At 26.4% G+C, this 21,992-nt stretch overlaps 4 protein-coding genes across 6 annotated transcripts; 3 read left to right on the top strand and 1 right to left on the bottom strand.

The window, feature by feature from the left end:
* Window positions 1-2,208: 2,208 nt before the first annotated feature.
* LOC112694013 lies at window positions 2,209-8,366 on the top strand. Of its 2 annotated transcripts, XM_025569332.1 has the most exons (8): window positions 2,209-2,644; window positions 5,033-5,173; window positions 5,381-5,477; window positions 6,354-6,846; window positions 6,918-7,040; window positions 7,122-7,289; window positions 7,735-7,938; window positions 8,004-8,366. In XM_025569332.1, exons 4-8 carry the CDS (start codon window positions 6,367-6,369, stop codon window positions 8,265-8,267), a joined length of 1,239 nt encoding a protein of 412 aa, XP_025425117.1. In that variant the 5' UTR covers window positions 2,209-2,644; window positions 5,033-5,173; window positions 5,381-5,477; window positions 6,354-6,366; the 3' UTR covers window positions 8,268-8,366. The 2 variants fall into 2 exon arrangements, with proteins under 2 accessions (XP_025425117.1, XP_025425118.1); XM_025569333.1 differs by lacking the exon at window positions 5,381-5,477 and having other exon boundaries at window positions 8,004-8,267.
* Window positions 5,484-6,230, top strand: LOC112694039 (DNA repair protein XRCC2). Its single transcript, XM_025569369.1, has one exon. The coding sequence runs from the start codon at window positions 5,484-5,486 to the stop codon at window positions 6,228-6,230; it is 747 nt and encodes a 248-aa protein (XP_025425154.1).
* A 1,204-nt stretch (window positions 8,367-9,570) lies between the features above and the next one.
* On the bottom strand, window positions 9,571-14,060 carry LOC112694024 (zinc finger CCCH-type with G patch domain-containing protein). The gene is made up of 11 exons (XM_025569345.1): window positions 13,808-14,060; window positions 13,579-13,749; window positions 13,419-13,511; window positions 12,761-12,856; window positions 12,540-12,683; window positions 12,343-12,485; window positions 10,882-11,084; window positions 10,680-10,816; window positions 10,216-10,336; window positions 9,991-10,143; window positions 9,571-9,929 (listed from the first exon to the last, which is right to left on the bottom strand). Exons 1-11 carry the CDS (start codon window positions 13,832-13,834, stop codon window positions 9,628-9,630), a joined length of 1,590 nt encoding a protein of 529 aa, XP_025425130.1. The 5' UTR covers window positions 13,835-14,060; the 3' UTR covers window positions 9,571-9,627.
* Window positions 14,061-16,928: 2,868 nt separating this feature from the next.
* LOC112694022 (asparagine--tRNA ligase, cytoplasmic) lies at window positions 16,929-21,697 on the top strand. 2 transcript variants are annotated; one of them, XM_025569341.1, is made up of 13 exons: window positions 18,148-18,170; window positions 18,269-18,345; window positions 18,424-18,572; window positions 18,644-18,905; window positions 19,068-19,225; window positions 19,284-19,427; window positions 19,492-19,640; window positions 19,701-19,829; window positions 19,928-20,063; window positions 20,180-20,293; window positions 20,352-20,483; window positions 20,551-20,682; window positions 21,488-21,697. In XM_025569341.1, the coding sequence occupies exons 1-13, from the start codon at window positions 18,163-18,165 to the stop codon at window positions 21,617-21,619; spliced, it is 1,722 nt and encodes a 573-aa protein (XP_025425126.1). In that variant the 5' UTR covers window positions 18,148-18,162; the 3' UTR covers window positions 21,620-21,697. The 2 variants fall into 2 exon arrangements, with proteins under 2 accessions (XP_025425127.1, XP_025425126.1); XM_025569342.1 differs by lacking the exons at window positions 18,148-18,170; window positions 18,269-18,345 and adding an exon at window positions 16,929-17,070 and having other exon boundaries at window positions 21,488-21,619.
* The last annotated feature ends 295 nt before the right edge of the window (window positions 21,698-21,992 follow it).

Genomic DNA, 21,992 nt, shown 5'->3' on the forward strand with positions numbered 1-21,992 from the left:
CATAATTCTTCAATTTTTCATAAATTTTACAATTTTTCATAATTTTTCAATTTTTCATAATTTTTACAATTTTTGCAATGACTGGCGTTTGCCAGTTATAAGCTGCATTGGCCGACGTCAGTCAATGCAGCCTTCCCTTAATGAACAAAATACATTAAAAAAGAGAGAGCTAACATTATATAACAAATAAGACCAAATAAGGTGTCTGCTAGTTACATAGAAACAATTAAATCAAATTTAATATTTAATATGAATATCCTTGCAAATATAATTTTTTTTTTTTTAAAAAAATGATTTAGGAAAATTATTAATTTTAACCATTTTAATTTATTTTCTTCAGTTAGTAAAGAAACTTCAAAAAATCATGTCAGATAGTTTTTTTTTTAAATATGCTAAAAAGTATATTTTATAATACTTGTGTCGCGTACTGCGTAGTCACATAATATAAAACACATTATAAGAGGTTCTCATGAACATCAAACTGGGCGTGTTGTCTGTTAACACATGGTTGTCTGTTTAATTGAGAATATGAATATTGGAGTCGCAGATACGTAGACAAGTGAAAGGGTTCACATAAACGTTTTCTGGGAAATTGTAATAAAATAGTTTATCGGAATGATGTGGTGACCACATCCTGTGTCCCTGCATCAGCAATTGTGTAATACACACATGTGCGGAATTGATGGGAAATTAACAATATTTTATTATCATTAGCGCACATGCACACTCACAATTCGTGGAAGTTGTCTTATTTTATTATCATTGACGCACACACACACTCACAATTTATAGGAATTATCTTATTTTATTATCTTGTTCATTTACACACACACACTTGGGATTTTACATACACACATACAATATCACATATAAAAGGGACCCGAAAACAAGGGCAAATCAGACGAGTCTTGTCTATGCTGCACTGAGCACCTTCACGTCAGTGTATGTTATGGTCTGGACTTAGAAATATTTCAAATTATTTTATAAGTTACAATTGTTAGGACTTAGATAATTTCTATCACTAGAATATTTACAAAATTTGTAGTTAGAATAAAATTTATAAGTTAAATAAATTTAATTATTTTAAAAAGAAGTCTTAATTATTCCTGACTACACTTCCACACAAGCGTTGACTGAGACGTTGTAACTGAGTTAACGGATCAAACGGTTGGCACGTAACACTTGATTGTTTTTGTAAAATAGTAATAAAAAAAATTATAAAAATATTAAAATAAAGTCATAGTAAGGAAAATCCTTCTACACTGAATTATAAAACAAATAAAATATCAAGTAAATATCACTGCTAAAATATTAAATTACCTCGCTGAAGAATCAAGAGCAATGATTGTTCAAGAATAATTAGGGTCTGACAATTGTGAGGTCAATGAAGGTAAGATTACTGACCAAATAACTATAGAACGGAATGGTATAAGAAATCTGTATTTTTTAACAGGATGCAATTGATGCGAATGTGGACTACGAAATAAAACGGTTCGAACTAACCGTTAAATACATAAAATATATAACACAGGGCTGGTAAATTTTTTGATATTAAATTTACCAGTTTAAATTTGAAGCTTGGGCAGTTGTGAGTCTTCATTTTGTTGAACTTATCACTCCCATTCTTATCACTCCGAAACTATAGTGCTCTCCATAGATAAAGTAAAGTACTTTAGATAAAGTACTTTTTCATGGTGTTATCGACCACGGTCTTAGAAGATATCTTTTAAAACTGTGCTATCGTCTGTACCACAGAATAAATGAAATCAGAGTGGTCACTTCTAAATGTAAGCAAAATTCAGTCACCATATTTTTGTAGTACTAATTTATTTTCACACTAAAAGAGATAACATTTATTCTATAATTTTTTTTTGAAAACATTGATGTGCATGAGCTTCATAGTTCATTATATTGACTCAATAAATATTGTGTATTAAACATTGTTAATTTCTAAATAGTTATACTAAAGTGTTACATAAGAAAAATCCAAAGAGTATTAAATTTAATTAAAAAGTAGTTTACTGCGATACTTTTAACAATTTCGTAATTTTATTAATTAAATTATTTTACTATTGACATAGTTCTATCACAGAATAAATTAAAATTATTCGGTTTTACAATGTTACTAGTGGGAAACTGGCATATACTTAATGAATTTAAATGATAAATTGAAATATATAATATATTTAATAGAATATTTCATAAAAGTAAATTAGTCTGTGTTAGGTGGTCACACTGTTGGGACTCCAAAGCAATGGCCTAATGATTTTTGAACTCCCTTATGTTCTCTGTGTAAAATCTTATCAGTGACCATTCTGATTCCATCATCGAGATACAAATATTTTTTTTTCTGTGTCCATACCATAGATCCTATACTGAGTATAAGTCCGTACTGACAGTTATCATTTTTTAGTGACTTGTGATAACGGTTTTTTGTTTTACGGTGTTTCTCTCTTTACCCATGTACAATAAATTTATCTTCGTCTACTACTTTTGCTTATAATCACTACTATTACAAAATGTTCAACATAAAATCATAAAATTAAATCTATTCGAGTTTCTAATACTCATGTCCGGCGTCCCCATCGGTGCTGTATATTGGTCCGCGTGAACTATGATCGACAAAGCGCTAAATTTGAAACAAGTGAGTTTAGATATTGGACTGTTTTAGAATTGTGTGTTTCAAATTGTTGCATGTTGCATATCATTTTTAAAAACCTTTAACATATTTGGTACAATACCCTCACGCAAGGGTAGGCAGTAATTTAAGTTGTGTATCTGATATATGTTAATTACATAACTGAGTTACATTTGTTACTTGTATCTTATATTTAAATACTCTTTTTGGTAGTAACTTATAATTAAAAGATGGTAGTTACTCTAGCATCATTTTTTTTTTTTTTTTTTGTATATAAAATCTAATTGGTTTGTGGTTTGTGCACATTGTATAATCTACCAATGTACACAATTCAAACAAAATAAATGGGTACCTAATTTAATAATTATTAATAATTTAATAATCTGATAATGATTTTGAAAAAAAATGTATTCTTAAGAGAAAATTATAATTATCAAATAAAAAATTAAGTATAATGTAAACATTTTATCACATTTTATAAGTATTAATATATTATTAATTATTTCAAAACACAAATTTTTAATTTTATTTAGTATTTATAATTTAATAATATATTAGGTATATGATTTCAATAATATAAATAAGATATTTTAATTATTTTAAATATAACATATATTTTATGTAATCCAGATACGTAACTTGTAACTTTTATCTGAGTATAATTGTTAAAGTAATTCGTAACTTGTACTTAGATACATTATTTTAGAGTAACTTGTAACTTGTATCTGGTTACAATTTTTTGAGTAACTTGCCGAAAATTGCCCTCATGGCTATTTATAACTAATATATGTGATAACATTATTAACGTAAAACTTCATCACATGCATCCAGACTCAAGAGTAAGATTAATGGTTGGTGAAACGTGGGGGCTTCAATAATTTTGCAATTTTATTGAATAGATTAAAAACTAATTTCAATTGAATTGTCTATTAAACAATTTATATATAGATATTTTATTGTTCAAAAATATATTGTTTAGTGTTTGAAAAACATATTGATGGCATAGCATACAAGTGTGATAAGTGAAATTTTTTTGAAAAAAGAGTTAAGTGCATATTAAATTTAATCCTAAAATTCTGCATATTATACACAAATGAAATTATGACATTATTCAAGTAATTGTTCTTTATTAAAATTAGAAGAAAAATGTGCTGTGTTTAAGTATTACTTTTTACATGTACAAATGTGTATGTGTACAATATATTTTTTTTTTTAAATTTTTTTAAAATACAAATTAAGTAATTGCAGGTTTTTTAATCCTCATTATTCATTAAATGTTAAGGAAAATATAACAAAAAGTTCATTACAGTTAGTTACATTTTTGAATTGTTATAACAGCTCAAAATTAAATATCCTTTGAACAGTTACGAAAATGTCACTTATCACACTTGTGAGCTACGCCATTGATATCATGTCTTATTTATTTGAGGTACTAACCAAAGTTTTCTTTTCGTTTTGGGGCCACTATATTTATGTGTTCTGTCTCTTCAAGCTTATAACTGGTTTGTACCTGGAATCTTCTAATTATACTTTTTCTTTGACAAATGTATTACATTAATTAAAATTGTTTATTTAAAATAAATTAAATAGCAGTTTAGCTAGGTTGTATCATAAAATAGACTAAATTTAATCTATTCTGTAATTAAATTTAAACAAAAAAATGTACATTTCCATTATTACAATTACCTAAATTTGGATTGAAGTATATCAATCTGGATAATTAGATGTGTTATAAAATTATTGTTAAATATTTAACTCTATGTTAATGAATATTTTTTCTTAATTTTTTATTGCTCAAAACCTTGTATTTTTATCAGAGAGTTAAGAAAAAATGTAGAAATGAAATGGTTTGTTTATTATTATCATATGTTGTTCACAAATCATACACATATACATGATTTAAATAAAGATAGCACTTGAAATTACATATTTGTTTCCTGTGAAGTAGTTAATTCACATGACTACTACAGAAGACCTGATTATTACTATGTTTTCTCTCTTTTATTATTTTGCTTTACCTAATTATCCATATTTATTACTTGCATGCTAATTGACAGTATTTTTTAAAATCATTATTATTATTTATTATAATTTTTTTCTTGTATTTTAAAATGTTATATTAATCTATTTTCTGTTGCAACATGTATGTACAATTTTATAATGCATCTTAATTCTTATATCTTTATTATTATTGATATTGTTTAGTATTACAAGTATAAATATTTTCTTTTATTATTACTTATTTAATTGTAAAATTTATGTCTATAAATTTTAGTTAATTTTTCCTTTAGTAATATAATAATTTATATTATATTTTACAGTTTCTTGATGTATACTTGGAATTATTGAACTTCATCTATAGTACAATAATAATTTTCATATTTTATATTTTAGTTTATGTTACGCCAAAAATCATTAAAATTGTATAAAGAATTTTTGAAAACAATAAAGAAGATACCATTAGAAAGTGATAGACATCAATTTTTCAAATGGGTGAAGGATGATTTCAAAAAAAACAAATTTGAAACTGATGAGGTTTGATTTAATTTAATTTATTTTACTTCAACAGTAGAGTTTGAATTAATTTATTTAGTGGAATTTTACTTGTACTTTATTACAAATTAAATAAATAATAAATAACTTAAACTTTCATTATTTTTTATGGATTTTGAATAAATTATTTTCTTTTAATATGATGTATATATTAATTAAATGTATTATTTTTATTTACCCATGTTTTAGTATTGCATAAAAACTTTACAAAAGTACGGCGAAAAGTCATTGATCGATTTAAAACTTAATTTGGCTCTTAGTAGCATTAAAGTATAGTATAAATAAGGTAATTATGGAATTTAAATATCAAGCTGAATCAGGATTACAACTATTACAAAGACTTGTAGCACGTCCAGTTATTAAAAACTTATCACCTTTATTATCAGATGAATTAACTAGCGAAATCATAGAAATAATAGGAAATGCATCAACAGGAAAAACATTATTTTTAACTGAATGTATTGCTAAATGCATTGCCCCTCAACATCACAATGGCTTAGATACTGGTGTTGTTTATATTGATTTAGATGGACAATTTGATATAACCAAACTTGTAACAGTTATTAAACGTTTAATTAAAGATGCTGATGAAGAGTTAGTTAAGTCTTGTTTAAAAAAATTAACATTGATAAATTGTTACGATAGTCCTACATTATTTGTTATTTTTCAAAAACTAAAACTATTTCTTGCTGAAGATCATCAAGTGGGCTTGGTTATTTTGGACAGTGTATCTGCAAATTATTGGCAGGATTCAATATCTGGTGGTGAAAAGCATATGGATACATATGTGGAAAAAATGATATCCTTATTAAAAATTTGTTTAAAAGATTTTAAAGTGCCTATTATTTTCACTAAACAAAGTTATTTTCAGTCAAAACATGATGATTCGTGCTTAGATTTCATAAATCGTAGAATTTTGCTCCAGAGACTAGATTCTGGTTATTATGCAACAGTATCAAAGAAAAATATAAATATTTGTTATAAATTTACAATTGATGCTTATGGTATTAGCAACATTTGTTTACAATCAAAACAATAAATTTAACAATTTTATGTTACTTTTTAATATTATTGTGAATATTTGTATTAACTTCAAAATATTGTTACAATATTTAAAGTTCCTGTTATTTTTGAAATAATTTTTTTTTTCAAATTACTCTAGGTAATATTTCAAAATGACTTTAAACTTTGATACAGAAAATCTTGATGAAATTAATAATTCTATACTAAATGGATGCGTACCAGAAGTTTCAATAAATGAAAATCATTTAGCTGAGCGTGATGAAGCATTATTAGCTCATTTGGAAACTGCCAAACTTGTTTTAAATAAATTATACAATTTGTTAAGTAAACTTTTAAGCCATGATGCTGATCAACAAATTAGGCCTGAAGATATATTGAACTCATGCTTATATTTATGCGGAGAACACTGTAAATCAAATTTACCATGGAGCGATATTGAAAGTTATTCATTGATGAATTTGTGTATAGAAAAAATATGTAGTCTTATGAATTGCCATAGTATTAACGAATTATTCACAAAAATAGATGTTTCAAGTATTTTTGTTGGTCTGCAATATAAGTTGAAAAATGATAATTGGAAAAAATATCCAGCTGCTGTTGAATGCTATATGTGGGTGTTGAAATATTTAAAAGTAATTTATTTAGAATAATATATTCTTTTTTATGTGAAAATACAACATTTAAAACTTACTTAATGCTTTAGATGCCACAGTTAAATTCTTTTTTATACTTGGTTATGCCATTACCATTGAATATGTTTGACGATTATTGTGATTCAAGTAAGATTACTGCTTTAGATGCATTTCTCCACATCATAGATAATACAGTTAGTAAACAATTTAGTTTATGATAGTACAATATCATAATTTTGTGTAACTAAATCAAAAACATATGTATTTTTTTTTAGCCTGCTGTTGAATTAACCATGAGTGGATATGATATTGTGTTGCTCAAATCATTTGAATCTGGTTTAGCTTCGTTAGAATACCAATTAGTCCCTTATATACTTAAGTGTTTTTTAATGCTGATATCAAAGACTCAAATGAAACATCTAAGTAAAAAAAATATCATAGAAGTAAGTGCTTTTGTATTCTTAGTAATTTAAAGAAGTTTTGCTCTTTAAAAAATAAATGTAGAAATATATCGTCCAAAATAATTGCATTTTATTAAAAATATATTATTTTAATGATCAGAAAAGAGATAAAAAATATCTTAAATATAAAAAATTTACAATATAAATATATTATATATAGTTTCCTTTAGGTTAGATAAAAATTAATTCACATTAATTTACAATGGGATATTAAGTAATTCAAGGTAAAATTTATTGAAGGAATGGTGTTGGTAAAATGATCAATATTCAATAATTTTGATATATTTTGTATATCAGTAGTGTATATGAAGTATGCTCTAGTTCTTTTGTTATATTTCAGTACAAAATGTTAAAATCTATTATTAAATATTAATTGTTTAAATCATAATCTTTTTATTTTAAAATTGATAATTTTATTATTTATTAGTGGACAAAATTTGATGATGTTATGAATATTTTATTGCCAAGAATGGAACTAGAATATAAAAACGAATCAGTTGAATGTTATGCATCTATTTTACCACTAATTTTGGATTTTATTGGATTTTCTTGTATTCGATGGACTGAACGTTTGATACCATTATTTGTCAAGTACATCATGCACATTAACTCCACATTCTCAACCGTTAAGGTTAGTTAAATGACAAAAATACTTTACTAGTAATTAACATTGTTGTATGTAAAATGTATCTTTAGGCAATTGAAGCGTTCATCAAGCAAACATGGCCTAGGAAGAATTTGGACTGGAATGTGTTGCTGACTATTTTAGTAAAAGCTTTATATAATGAAGATAAAATTAATCAGCAGCCTAACATGGAAAATGTCTTAGCAATTATAGAATGTATTAGAATACTGGAAGCAGCTAGACCAGAATGTGTTCGAAATGTTTTGAATAAACTAAAAGAATGTAAAGAATTTCAATCAAAAAAAATGTTTATAGAATTTTTAAAAACATTATAATATTTGCAAATGTAGAGAATAGTATTGTTGGTTGGATTTATTCTTTATTTTTACTCAATTCATAATTGTTAAAGAAATAAATCTGTTTTAATACCTATATTATGAGTAAAATTATTTTTTTAGTATTCAGTTCTGAGGTAGAATTTACCATCCATCTTCTATATTCCTCAATAATTGGCTCATTTAACAATATACATTATTTATTACATTTTTCTTTCTACTCGTACGAGTTCTGCAAAGAGTGTATGTTCGTTTTCATCTCATCGTCGCCTCAAAAACTTTACAAAAAATACCATTGGCCAAGAATGGCTTATGACATGGCTATTTTGTAAATTAGCCATTGATTGATGAATAAAGTAACTGAGTAAAAAAAATGTACAAAACCTGATATGATATACCTAATTATATTTTCAACGGCACTAAATGTAAGATATAAAATTACTTATTGTGCTAATTTTATGATGTGAAAACAAAAAAATTTTTCAAAAAACAATTTGTGTTTTGGTAAATAATTGCCGAAAAAAAATAACAGAATTTGATTTATTTATCTCAAAAAAAAAAACTATTATTTATTTTGTGAAATAAATGGTCGTAATAGGTAATTCCATATTATCTTAAACGGTTTTCACGTCATAAAAGTAATTTCATGTCATTGAAAATAAAATTATATAATACCAGGTTTTGTACATTTTTTCTACCTAATACTTCACCTGTAAATCAACGGTTAATATACGAAATTATGATTCTAAATGTTAAGTGTTTACTTTATCCAACTAGTATGGATTATGTGCACTTTAGCCATGTTTTGAACTTAAACCATAATATATATAAATAACTAAATATTATAATATAGACTTCATAATTAAATTCCATAATGTGTTAATTTAAAGTAATAAGCAGAATGTTTTTAATGAATCATTTCATCAAACATTTCACATAACGCTATGTAATTTTACATAATATAATAAAGTTTTAACTTAGATAATATTATGTTATACTTTTAAGTTTCCGCAAATTAAATATATCTAGTCTATGTACATGGTATATCAATATATGATTTATAGTAGTCAACTTACAGCCTAACTTGTCAACTATAATAATTTAGGACATAGTAGACAGAATTAAATAAGTTAATTCTATTAAAAACTCATAATTTTATAACAAAAGTATAACAATAATTATGTCCATAGTTTATTAACTATAAATTATTTATTTTATGAATTGTGAAAAATCACAAATTATTATTATTATAAATATATTTTATATTGTAATTAAATTTAATGTACACTCTTCTTTATATACATATTGACATTATTTTCATTTAGTTTTTATAATACAGATACTAGTTTGTATTCTTTTATTAAAATGCAGTCATTTTTTTGTGGGTTTCTCTGTAGATATGTTCTTTTTGTATAGACTTATCTTCAGCTATTAAGTTTGTGAGATGTTTGTTAGCTTCACTCAGTTTCTGATTAACCATATTGTATTGCACTGAACCAGCTGTACTCCGGTTCAATTTGTAATTTAATTCTTGTATGGTAACTTGTTGACGCTTTATATCTTCTTCAATTTTTAAGCTTCGAACATTCAAGTCGTGTTTAGTAGAATTTTTTAATTTTTTCTCATCAATCACGTTTTTATTTTCATTAATATTTTTAGTATCTAAAAAATAAAAAGAATAAAATAATAAGTTGATTTAATTTTAATTAGATGTTTGACCTACTTAATTGGTTATTGAGAAATGTGAAAACATCTGGTGGCTTTTCCAATGATTTCTCATAAGATTTTTTCATACTTCGTTCTAATCTCATATGTTGCCTGTGTTTTTTCCGAGCATCTTGAATTGGTTTTGTATTTTTAAAAGTCATACAATGATCTAATGACAGAAAAAATAAAGTTATTAATATCAATTATTAAAAACAATGCGATTAACTGTTTTGCTACTTACCTAATGATTTACCTTTTGGTAAAACTGTGGCTTCTACAGGGTTAATTCGGCCTTCACCATTTTTACCTAATCCTGCACCCATAATATATCCCATTTTAACCATTAATTTCGAACCAATACCCTATAAAAAAAAATTTTAATTTGAAATTATATAATAAAAAGTATAATTAGATTGTTTTCTAGTAATTTTTTAAATTAGAACTAGTAAAATCTGCTGTTACTTGTATATTTGCCATAATAAATATATATATATATATATATATTAATTATTATTAAATGAACTCAGTATTTGTTTAAAATAATTTGTATTACTTATTATATTGTAAAATTGGCAGATATATTTATCATGACTTTGTAAGCGAATACAATCTTCAAAGGTTGAATATAATTTAAAAACCTTTAAAATTATTTTAATTTTGCAGTACTGCCTAGACGCAAAAGATAATTGAATAGAAAATAATTACTTTGGTGTATTTTTCCCAACTGCCAAGTGGTTGTATTGGATCTGTATTCAGTAATACTTTATTAACTATTGCTTTATCACGTTCTACACTTTGACTTGCATCATCACTATCAGATGAAATATAATTTGATTCATTATCTAAAATAGAATTCATTGTAATGTATAATTATACTCTACATAAATATATTTATGTAAGATAATACCTTTTCCATTTAAAGGAAAAATATTTTGCATTGGAACTTCTATTTCTCCAAGTCCTTTAGTTTCATATTTAACAACACAAGATCCTTCATTATTTAATGTACCATGTGTAATGTCCAAAATAATAGCTCTTGCCCAAAGACCACCTTCAAAAGATTTTGCTAATACTAGATTTCCAACTTTCAAATTATTAAACTCCGGTTCTCTATAAATATAAAAAAAAATAATTATTATATGCTATAACATATTTTTATTTATTTTTTTTAATTTTAAATCAATTATAATTTATAGACATAGGTATAGTGTTTGAAATTCGGGGGAGGAATTAGATTATTTGTTATCATGTATTTTATTATGTACTTATATACTAGTAAATAATATAATCATTAGTTGTTTGGTGGGGGCTATGCCTCCTTCCAACCTCTTATGTGTACCTACGATTAGGGTTGTAAATTTGAAATATTTCATAATTGAAAATTTCACGCTTTAAAAAATAATGAAAAATATTTTATTTACGTTTGAGATAGTGACCGTCAAATGTCATTTAATCAGTTGATATTGTTAAAATCGTTTCAGTACAATCTTGGGCTTTCCCATTTAACGTGGTATAGTCAATCAGCTACCTATAAATAGGTAACGACCACAGATATGTTTTATATTTATAAATATATGTAGTAACGACAAAACCGGCGCAGTACTATTAATAGCAGTTATTTTTATGATAATATTTGTCTAATAAGTAATAGATCTAATCGCCTGTGATTTATTTACATGTTACTAATCAAGTTTCCTGAAGTGTTTTCAGCCATCTAAATTTTAATTTCTATACTTTCTTGAGTATATTAATGAGAACATTATACTTCTCTAATTTATAATTTGTTATTATACTTGTCAAATGAGCTAATTTTTATTTTTTTATTAAATTAGATATATTTAATTACATTATGTTTATTATCTTTTATACATATATATATTTATTTATTTATATTATTTGTTATTTGTATATAAATACAATTCAATATTTTACTCCAATATTGAATTGGAATTTTCATCTTAAAACATTTACAGGTGCTGGTATAATATTGTGTGTTTCACAATATTCACAATAAATTTTATAAATATGTGCTTAACTTTTAAACTCACTAGGTACCGATACATTTTTTTGATGAGAAACTTCTGAAATAATGTGATAGCTGATGAATAATGGGACTATTGGTCTCTTACCTCTTAAATCAATATCAATAAATTATAATAACTATAAACTAATATGGTGTTAATTGTTAATTTATATAAATTAGTTTTTATTTCTATTTAATACAATTAATAATACAAAAAGTATTCCATAAAAAATAAAACATAAAGCATTACATTTTTACTGAAATGAAACAAAATTTTTATTTTTCACTCAAATTATATATTTCATGAAATTTTCATGAAAATAAATGTCATGAAATTTTACTTACTTGAACTCTGTGAGACGTGACAGAGGAACTTGAGTTCCATGTGAAAAATAACATTGTTCATCCGAATATTTACATTCACCACTTAAAAAAAATTGGCAAGGTAACATTTGATTACATATTGGGTTTGTATACAATACAGTTACCTAACAAAATATGACATTGATAAAATTAATTTTCAGTGATTTTATAAAATTTACCATTATGTCATCTAATGATTGTTGATCTGTTGAATCATTAATTTTAACAGACATAATGAGTGCATTATGATAAGTTGATGTTTCATCATATTCATTTTCAAATGGAGCTTGACACTTGGATCCTTGTAAATTAGCCAACTCGTTCTAATAAAACATAATATATATTATATTAAACAGTTACCTTATAAGGTTAATAAATAATAAAATGAAAATAAATTAACTTCAATTCCAGTAGTTTCATGGTGGTTATCGATAATTTCACAAGAACTATTACTATTTGAATTTAATTCAATTGGTGCATGAGGAACATTATTAATCTAAAACATTAAAAACAAATTTATTAATATGCAACCACATAATTTAAGTTAATATAATTAGAACCAATTTTAAATATATTTTAATTTGACTTTATTATTAAACCTTTTAAATTTTTTTAAAAACCTAATTCTACTAATTGTTGTTGTTAAGAATAAAATATGATCACCATGAGAGTATATTTATTGAAATAAATATATGAAAAAATTAATATTTGAATAATAAAATTTTTTTAAAATAACTGTATTCTCATTGACCCAGATGAGATGAAGAAAATATAAAATTAACTCTTAGTAACAAAAAAAAAGAATGTATAAAATACAATACTAATTTTATGTTATAGAAAATAAACATATTTTATGTGATGTGATATAATATATATATATATATATATATTTAATAAATTAAGAACATTATTTTTATACTAGAAATGTACTTATTTTGTATTATGTAAATATAAAATTCTTGAGACAAAATAAATATAAATTTTTATTTTTTTGGTAAAGCATTGTAATATACATTTTACAATGCACTATATTAAATAAGACCAGTGGTTGTACATACATCATAACTTTTATTTAAAATTTCACAAGACGATGATTCATCTTCATCACAACTATTTGAGTCAGATGTTTTGTTAGTAGTTTCAATTTCTGCCTGCAAAAGTTTAATTTGACTGGTTATTTTTAATGAAAACAAGAGTATTAGACCATTAAGTATTCACCTTGAATAGAGCATATTCGTCGTCCAACGGATCTTGAGAGGTCTGCTCAACTGATTGACCATCACTGGTTAGCGCGATGAGTTCGACCAGACTGTCGCGTAACGATAACAGTTCGTTCAGCTGGTGTTCACTGCCGGCGGACCGTTCGATGGCTTGCTTGACTTGCTTCAGCTGAAAACCCAAAAGCGGTGAAAAACAGCAACGTTACGTATTCAATGTGATACTCTACCTGAACTCTGTAATTTTCCGACATCATTGTTTATGGTGACTGAATTGGCATATCACAGTAGGTTCATTACGAGCAATGTGATTCTCCTCGACAACTTTTACGGACTACCGCGTCCTCAAAGTATTCCTTCACAGCACTTGCCGTCTACCAGTACAGTACTACACCGTCTTAAACGGTGGCTTAAACCAGTTGACTTCTGTCGTATACGAGTAAGTTGATAATAGCACAGATTATAAAACCAGATGGTGCACTTCTGAAATGTATTGATAACAAAACCTACCTCAATATAGTAGGGTCACATAAGAGAAATTAGTTGTACCATACATTTTATCATAGTTATTGTATCAAATACACCAATTTTTTTGGTATATCAAATACTAGTCAAATATTTTTTGTCAAGTGTATTTTAAACACTTTAAAAGTATTTTTTCTTTGTATTTCATTTCCGAATACTATATACTTAATTTTCACTTTTCCTATATTGTTTAAACATCAAGATTATTTTATATAATCTGTGATGTAGGTTCACATCAGTTTGCTAATATCAATACAGCTTGCGTAAGGCTTAAGGCCTTCGCACACGCTAGTTTTTTTTACCAGAACTCTGATCGTAGAGCTGGTTAAAATTTGTCACACACTTTACACGTACATCAATATATGTTACTTTTTTCTCTGACAATTACGTTACCAGAGAACTCTGGTAATGTACTCTGCCTTAAACTCTGCAACGTGTTTACACCTGACATTTTTTTATTTTATCTGTTTAGAGTTGTACTAGACAACTAGTAATAATGACTACTGAATAATTATACAATTTTCTCTATATGTTAAAAAAATATATATAAAGTATATATTTAATAAAAATAGTCCGTGAACAATAGGTACCATGTCTGTTCAAACCAGAACAGCAGCTGCAATTGTTGTTTATTTATTATTAGATGAAGAACAAAAAGAGGAAGAACAAAATAAAAGGAAAAATAAACGAGCTGAGTGAACAAAAATATTTTTTTAAAAAAGAACAAAATGCGAATTTTATGAAAAATTAATTTAGAATTAAAAAGTGCTGAATCTGTAATGTACAAAAATTTTTACGTACATCATCATCTGATTTTGATTATTGAGTATTGTTGGTCCATTTATTGCAAAACAAAATACATGTATGAGAAATGCTATTTCTGCTGGGGAACGTTTAGCAATAACCTTGCGTTATTTAGCATCTGGTAAGATTTTTAGTTTTTAAATACCTCTTTATTTATCTGTTTTATAAAAATTTTTATTAAACAAAGTTAAATAAATTAGTTAAAAATATTTAAATATTGGTATTCTAGTTAATTATAATATATATAATGTATAATAATTTTTTTTTATTTAAAAAATTATTCTTCATACAACTTTCTATATTATATTAAATTATACAATTGATATAACTCTGATTATTTATTCATAAATATATAAAAAGCAATATATTTTTATAAGCAATCATTTTTATCAAATTACAGGTGATGTTATCAGTCACTCATGTATTTATTCAGAGTTTCACGAATCCCTCCAACGATGCATCCCATAGAATTTAACTATCTTCATCAAGTGATATTAATTTTTTTTTTTTTTTATTTAAAAGAATATATTTACAATCTATTTTTACAATAATCAGTAAGTGTGATAACAAGGTTTTTTTTAACGTTACAAATATTGGAATAGGAAGACCCTCAGTAGTGCCACCTGACAAGATATTACTTTAATTTATTTGGTATTTTAATTGTTTTTTTTTTTTTTTTTTTATTTATGCTTTGAGCATGTCTCGGGGCCACAGCCTTTTTAGTCTTCTGGGAGCGTGAGTAGCAGAGGCTAGTTTTCGGATTAAAGGATTATAATGAGTGTTTAGTTTAGAATGGAATTTGTTATAATGAGATTTGGCCAAATCGTTAAGAGTAGGTAGTTTTAAATCCTTGTGGAGATTTTTATTTGTTACGTACCAGGGGGAGGAGGTTATTAGACGTAAGCATATTGATTGAAAAGCTTGTAAGGTTCTGGTGTTAGAAGGTTTTGACGACCCCCATAGCTGAATACCATAGAGCCAGACCGGACGGATTATCGCTTTATAAATTGTCAATTTGCTGGTTAGGGATAATTTAGATTTTAAAAGGGGTCTAAGGAGGTGCAGTCTGGAGTTAACTTGTTTACGCTTTGATTTTAGGTGTGGGCCCCACGTAAGACGCTTATCAAATGTGAGCCCTAAGTATTTAACTTCATTTGCTGTTGGAAGGATTTTGTTGTTGAGCGTAACTGGATGGCAGTCAGAGTTACGTAAAGTAAATGTTACGTGAATTGATTTGGTTTCGTTAATTTTTATTAATTTTAATGTATTAATTTTATTCGTTAAGTGATATTAATTAATTTAAAAATGAACTGGACGAGTCGAATCAGTGTTACAAAAGTTGGCGACTCAGTGACTCACTGACTCAGTTAAACTCACAACTTACAACTATACTACTGTAGATACACGACTCTCGACTCCCTTGATAACGGTTTGCGAACCTAAACGGAAAATGTAATACCACAGAATAAATCAAATCAGAATGATCACTTCTAAGTGTAAACAAAATTCAGTCACCATAATTTTAGAGTACTAATTTCTTATCACACTAAAAGTGATAAAATTTATTCTGTAATTTTTTTGAAAACACTGACGTACACGTGCTTCATAGTTCATTATATTGACTCAATGAATATTGTGTATTAAACAATGTTAATTTCTAAATAGTTATACTGAAGTGTTACATAAGAAAATTCCAAAGAGTATTAAATTTAATTAAAAAGTAGTATACTGCAATACTTTTAACAATTTCGTAATTTTATTAATTAAATGATTTTATTATTGGCATAGTTCTATCACAGAATAAATTAAAATTATTCCGTTTTACAATGTTACTAGTGGCAAACTGGCATATATTTAATGAATTTAAATGATAAATTGAAAAATAAAATTAAATTTCAATAATTCTATTTAAATGCTACAATACAACAGTAGTTGTAATTAAGTAAATTATCAATCTATGTGTTAGGTGGTCACACTGTTGGGACTCCAAAGCAATGGCCGAATGATTTTTGAACTCCCTTATGTTCCCCGTGTAAAATCTTATCAGTGATCATTCTGATTTCATTTATTCTGTGCAACCACCAAGTGTCTTGCACGATCCGTGGAGAACGTATCGCAACTCGTGCGCATGCCATGTCGGTCAACGTGGAGAAACTCGTTATCGGCAAGTAAAACACAACCCGTTTGGGCTTTCAGCGGACTTTATTGGCTTGCTGGCTTTCGGTTAATACGTCGCACGGTCTAAAAACTTTGTCTATCATTTGCTCAGTCAGTAGATCTTTTGAATTGAAAAACGAGACACATGATGTAGAAGTCAGAGTAGGTTTGACAATGAAGGGGTTTGGAACTCCTCCCTTTACCTACACTACTGCTAATGCCCTAGTGTTGGGATAAATGAAGTTAGATCATTGTCCAATATAGGAATCTCTGACCATACTACTATTCTGTTAATTCATATCTGTCTCTAATATCTACATGTAATAGTTGTTTATAAATAATTTATATAACTTATTAATATATCATATTATATGTGTGTTATAACACACTATATAAGTAATTTTTATATTCATGTCTATTATTATAATTTTTTTTCTAAAGTGGACCACTTGATAAGGATTGATAAAGCATTGCCCTTGGGGATAAAATGGATAGACAAAGTTGGGTAAAATATGTCCTGGACATAATCAACTAATATGATTATTGGACGAAATCATAATTTTTATCATCGATAAATAATGAAATAAAGAAATTTAATAATTTTAATTAGTTTTTATTTTATTAACTTCTTTGGTAAGATTCTTTACCTTGCTTTTAAGTTCTACAGATATAACATTTTTAACTGAATAAAATTGGCTTATTAACAAACAAAATAAAAAATATAAAACATAGTTTTAAACTCACATATTATATTTTAATGTTAAAAATATACTGCAATAATTAAGACTTAGATAAAAAATACTGAATAATATTATAAATTGATCAAATTTACCCAATAGATGCTCTGTTTACATTTGGCACATGACTGTTAAGTGTTAGTCTGCTAGTAAAACATCAAATAACAATCTAATGATGTTTGGTAAAATAATGATAATATTAGTGCATACCAGGGCCGTCCTGATGATTTGCGGGGCTCGGGGCAAAGTAAAATTGCGGGGCCTTAAATGTCGAAAATGTTATTTTGCGCATAAATTGCGTATTGGAACTTAAATGTGCACAAATAGTCTTAAAAAATATAGTACCTTACACTTACAACAATATGAATAAGTAAATAAATAAATTATATAATAAACAATTTTACATGAAAAAAAATGATATGTACATTTTTTTTCTTTATATTTTGTTGTAATATTACAATTTCCAAGGTTGTGTCAATTTTGTCCACTTTTGGACAGAGTGCAGGTCAAAATCAAATATAGTGGACAAAATTACACCCCTGAAGGTGGTTCATATAATTAATATTTGTATACATAATATAAAATAGTATTAATTAAAAGTATGATATTTATTGTATATTTAGGTGAACTATACACATCTGAAAAATATGGAAACGATAAGTCTGGAGATGGTTCAGAGTCAAAACCATTCAAAACTATATTGCAGGCAATGAAACATGCTGGCAAAGAACCTTTTCCCATGATTTATGTAGACTCTAAAACTGATGGCGAAGTATGTATATGCATTTGACATTTTAATTGGTATAAATCTAATATTAAATAATAATACAATTTACCAAATAGAAATTTGAACCAGCTCCCAAAACTCAATTGAAGAAAAATCAGAAGTTTTGGATCAGAGAACATCATAAAAATGCTGAAAAAGCTAAAAAAGAAGAAGAAGATGCTGCCAAGAGATATAAAAATTTAGAAGATGCCAAGAAGTTAACTATATCTGAAGATCCAACTCTCAAAGCTGCAGTTTTAATTAAAATCAAAAATGCTACCAAATATCGCAATACAAGAGTTAAAATTTATGGTTGGGTACATAGACTTAGGAGACAAGGTTAGGCTCTACCATTTTAAAGAGAACATTTTATTTAATTGTATTTTTACTTAACTTTTGTAAATTATTGTATAATATTGTTGGCTGTAACCAGCTAACTAATGTTAACCTAAGTAATAGCCTTGGTAGTGAATAAAATTTGTATATTTATATATTCTGTAGGAAAGTCTTTAATGTTTATAACATTAAGAGATGGCTCTGGATTTTTACAAACAGTTCTTAATGATAAATTATGTCAAACATATAATGCTCTAATGTTGTCAACTGAATCATCTGTAATTCTTTTTGGGGTTTTAAAAGAAGTTCCTGAAGGCAAATCTGTAAGAATAGCTCAATTTCAATAAGAATTTTTGTTATTAATTTTTTTTTTCACATTAGGCACCAGGAGGACATGAGCTTCAAGTGGATTATTGGGAATTAGTCAACCTAGCACCACCAGGTGGTGCTGATTCTATTTTGAATGAAGATGCAAACCCAGATGTGTTGTTGGACAATAGGCATATTGCAATTCGTGGAGAAAATGTAATATTTCAATATTTAATAAGTTTTAAAATGTATTTAATTATTTTGTTTTTGTTTTTTATAGACATCCAAAATTTTACTCATGAGATCTGTGATTACTCAAGCATTTCGTATGCATAATTTAGACAGAGGGTATGTTGAAGTAATGCCACCTACATTAGTACAGACTCAAGTGGAGGGTGGGTCTACATTGTTTAAACTTGATTACTTTGGGTATGTAGTTAATTTCATGAAATACAATATAATTGTTAAATAAATAAATGTCATGTTTAGACAAGAAGCTTATTTGACACAAAGTTCTCAGCTTTATTTAGAAACATGTTTGCCAGCTCTCGGTGATGTATTTTGTATGGCTCAAAGCTATCGTGCTGAACAGAGTCGTACAAGAAGACATTTATCTGAGTAAGAAGCTTATTTGAAATATATTTTTAATTTTTTTTTTTATGGCGGCTACAAGTTACAACTCATATAAATTCATAGTTCATGTTTCTTATTTTTAGGTATACTCACGTAGAAGCTGAATTTTCATTTATTACTTTTAACGATTTACTAGATCGAATAGAAGACATGATTTGTGATGTAGTAAAACGTGTATTAGAATCACCACATGCTGATATTGTGAAACAATTGAATCCAGTAAGTATTTTCTAATAAAGAATATACACGATAATAATAATAATAATATACTACGATATGAAGTATTTATACTTTGTTGACCATCATTTAATACAAATGTATATGTACTTTTTTAGAAATTTATTGTACCATCAAAGCCATTTAGAAGAATGAATTATGATTCAGCAATTCAATTTTTACGTGAAAACAATATAACTAAAGAAGATAATACATTTTATGAATTTGGAGAGGTGATTTCTGTACTTCTATTTTTTGCATGTTTTTCTTGACTAATTTATTCATAAATAGGATATTCCTGAAATGGCTGAACGAAAAATGACTGACTTGATTAATGAACCTATTATGTTGTGCCGTTTTCCCGCTGAAATTAAATCATTCTATATGTCTCGTTGTCCTGAAAATAACGCTCTTACTGAATCTGTAAATATTGATTAAACATATTTTGATATTGTAATTTCTTAACTGAAGTTATAATTATTGTGACTAGGTGGATGTCTTATTACCGGGTGTTGGTGAAATCGTTGGTGGTTCTATGCGTATTTGGGATCATGATGAATTATTGGCTGGATATAAAAGTGTTGGAATTGATCCAAAACCATATTACTGGTATACTGATCAGGTACGTTAAAATGTTATTTATTAATAATAATAACAATAATATATAATTCAAATTAATTAATTAAAATGGGCCGAAGCAATTATTAATTTTTATTAAAATATAAATGTTAAAAATCTATAAAAATAAAAATTATATAGTATAATAATAGCTTTTCTTCTATCTGTACTAAACTTTCAAAAGAAATTATTGGTAATCTTTCTCGTATTATTTTCTCTTATATTTCCTTATCTTCCAATCATTTACTGAACTTTAATTTTTTTTTAAATCTCTTAATATTTTATCCCTCTATTCTCAATTCCAAATCCAAAACTGTCATGAGATAAATATTATTTTCATCCTTGAGACTAGTGAGACTAGTTTGTTCATCTGAATACATTTTCAATTTTGAAAATCTATAATTCTTATATATTTTAAATCTTATTATTATAAAACTGTACAATATTTAATAGTGTTATCATTTGTATAACTGTTGAAATAAATTAAAGATAGTACCTGCAAAGTAACCTAAGTACAACATTTTTTTCGTAAGATTAAGGTTACTTTTCAGGCATAACATTTGAATTTCTTGTTTTAAGTGATTAATAATAGCTGTTACAAAATTTAATTACAAGCTGATGTTTTATTCCTATTGTAGGGTATCCCTTATACTACTGGATAACGTTATTTCAAAAATCATAATTTTGCACATAGGTTACTTTGCAGGTGTTTTCTTCAATTGTATAACTACCAAGTTTAAATAGAAAAAAATATATAAATAAACAAAATAATAGGTTTAAAATATAACTTGAATAAATTTTATGTTTAGAGAAAATTTGGATCGTGCCCCCATGGTGGATATGGTTTAGGATTGGAAAGATTCATGTGCTGGTTATTGAATAGATATCACATCCGTGAAGTTTGTTTGTACCCAAGGTTTTTAGACAGATGTACTCCATAAGTCTCAAAATATTTATATTTGCATATTAATATTGTAATATTAAATTTAATTAATAATAAAGCGTTTTTTTTTTTTTCATGCAGTACGTTTTTTTTGTGACTATAGAGTATATATGGTCATAGTCAGACTCCACACAAGATTTTAATACCTAGTGTCCTAGTTAGATTTAATCAGTATTGTACAACACACTGTGTTGTACACAGTGACGTAGCCAAAGGGGGGCTAAGGGGGCTATAGCCTCCCCCATGGGCCGTGTTTATATGTATAATGTATCTTGATTATTTAATAGAATCAATGCTCATTTTAATCAAAGGCTTATTGATGTTATGCCACTTGAAGGACTTATTTCAGCCAATTTAAATATGTATGACGA

Source organism: Sipha flava, unplaced genomic scaffold (genome assembly GCF_003268045.1).
Source record: "Sipha flava isolate LNK unplaced genomic scaffold, YSA_version1 121_pilon_pilon, whole genome shotgun sequence".
NCBI lineage: Eukaryota > Metazoa > Arthropoda > Insecta > Hemiptera > Aphididae > Sipha > Sipha flava.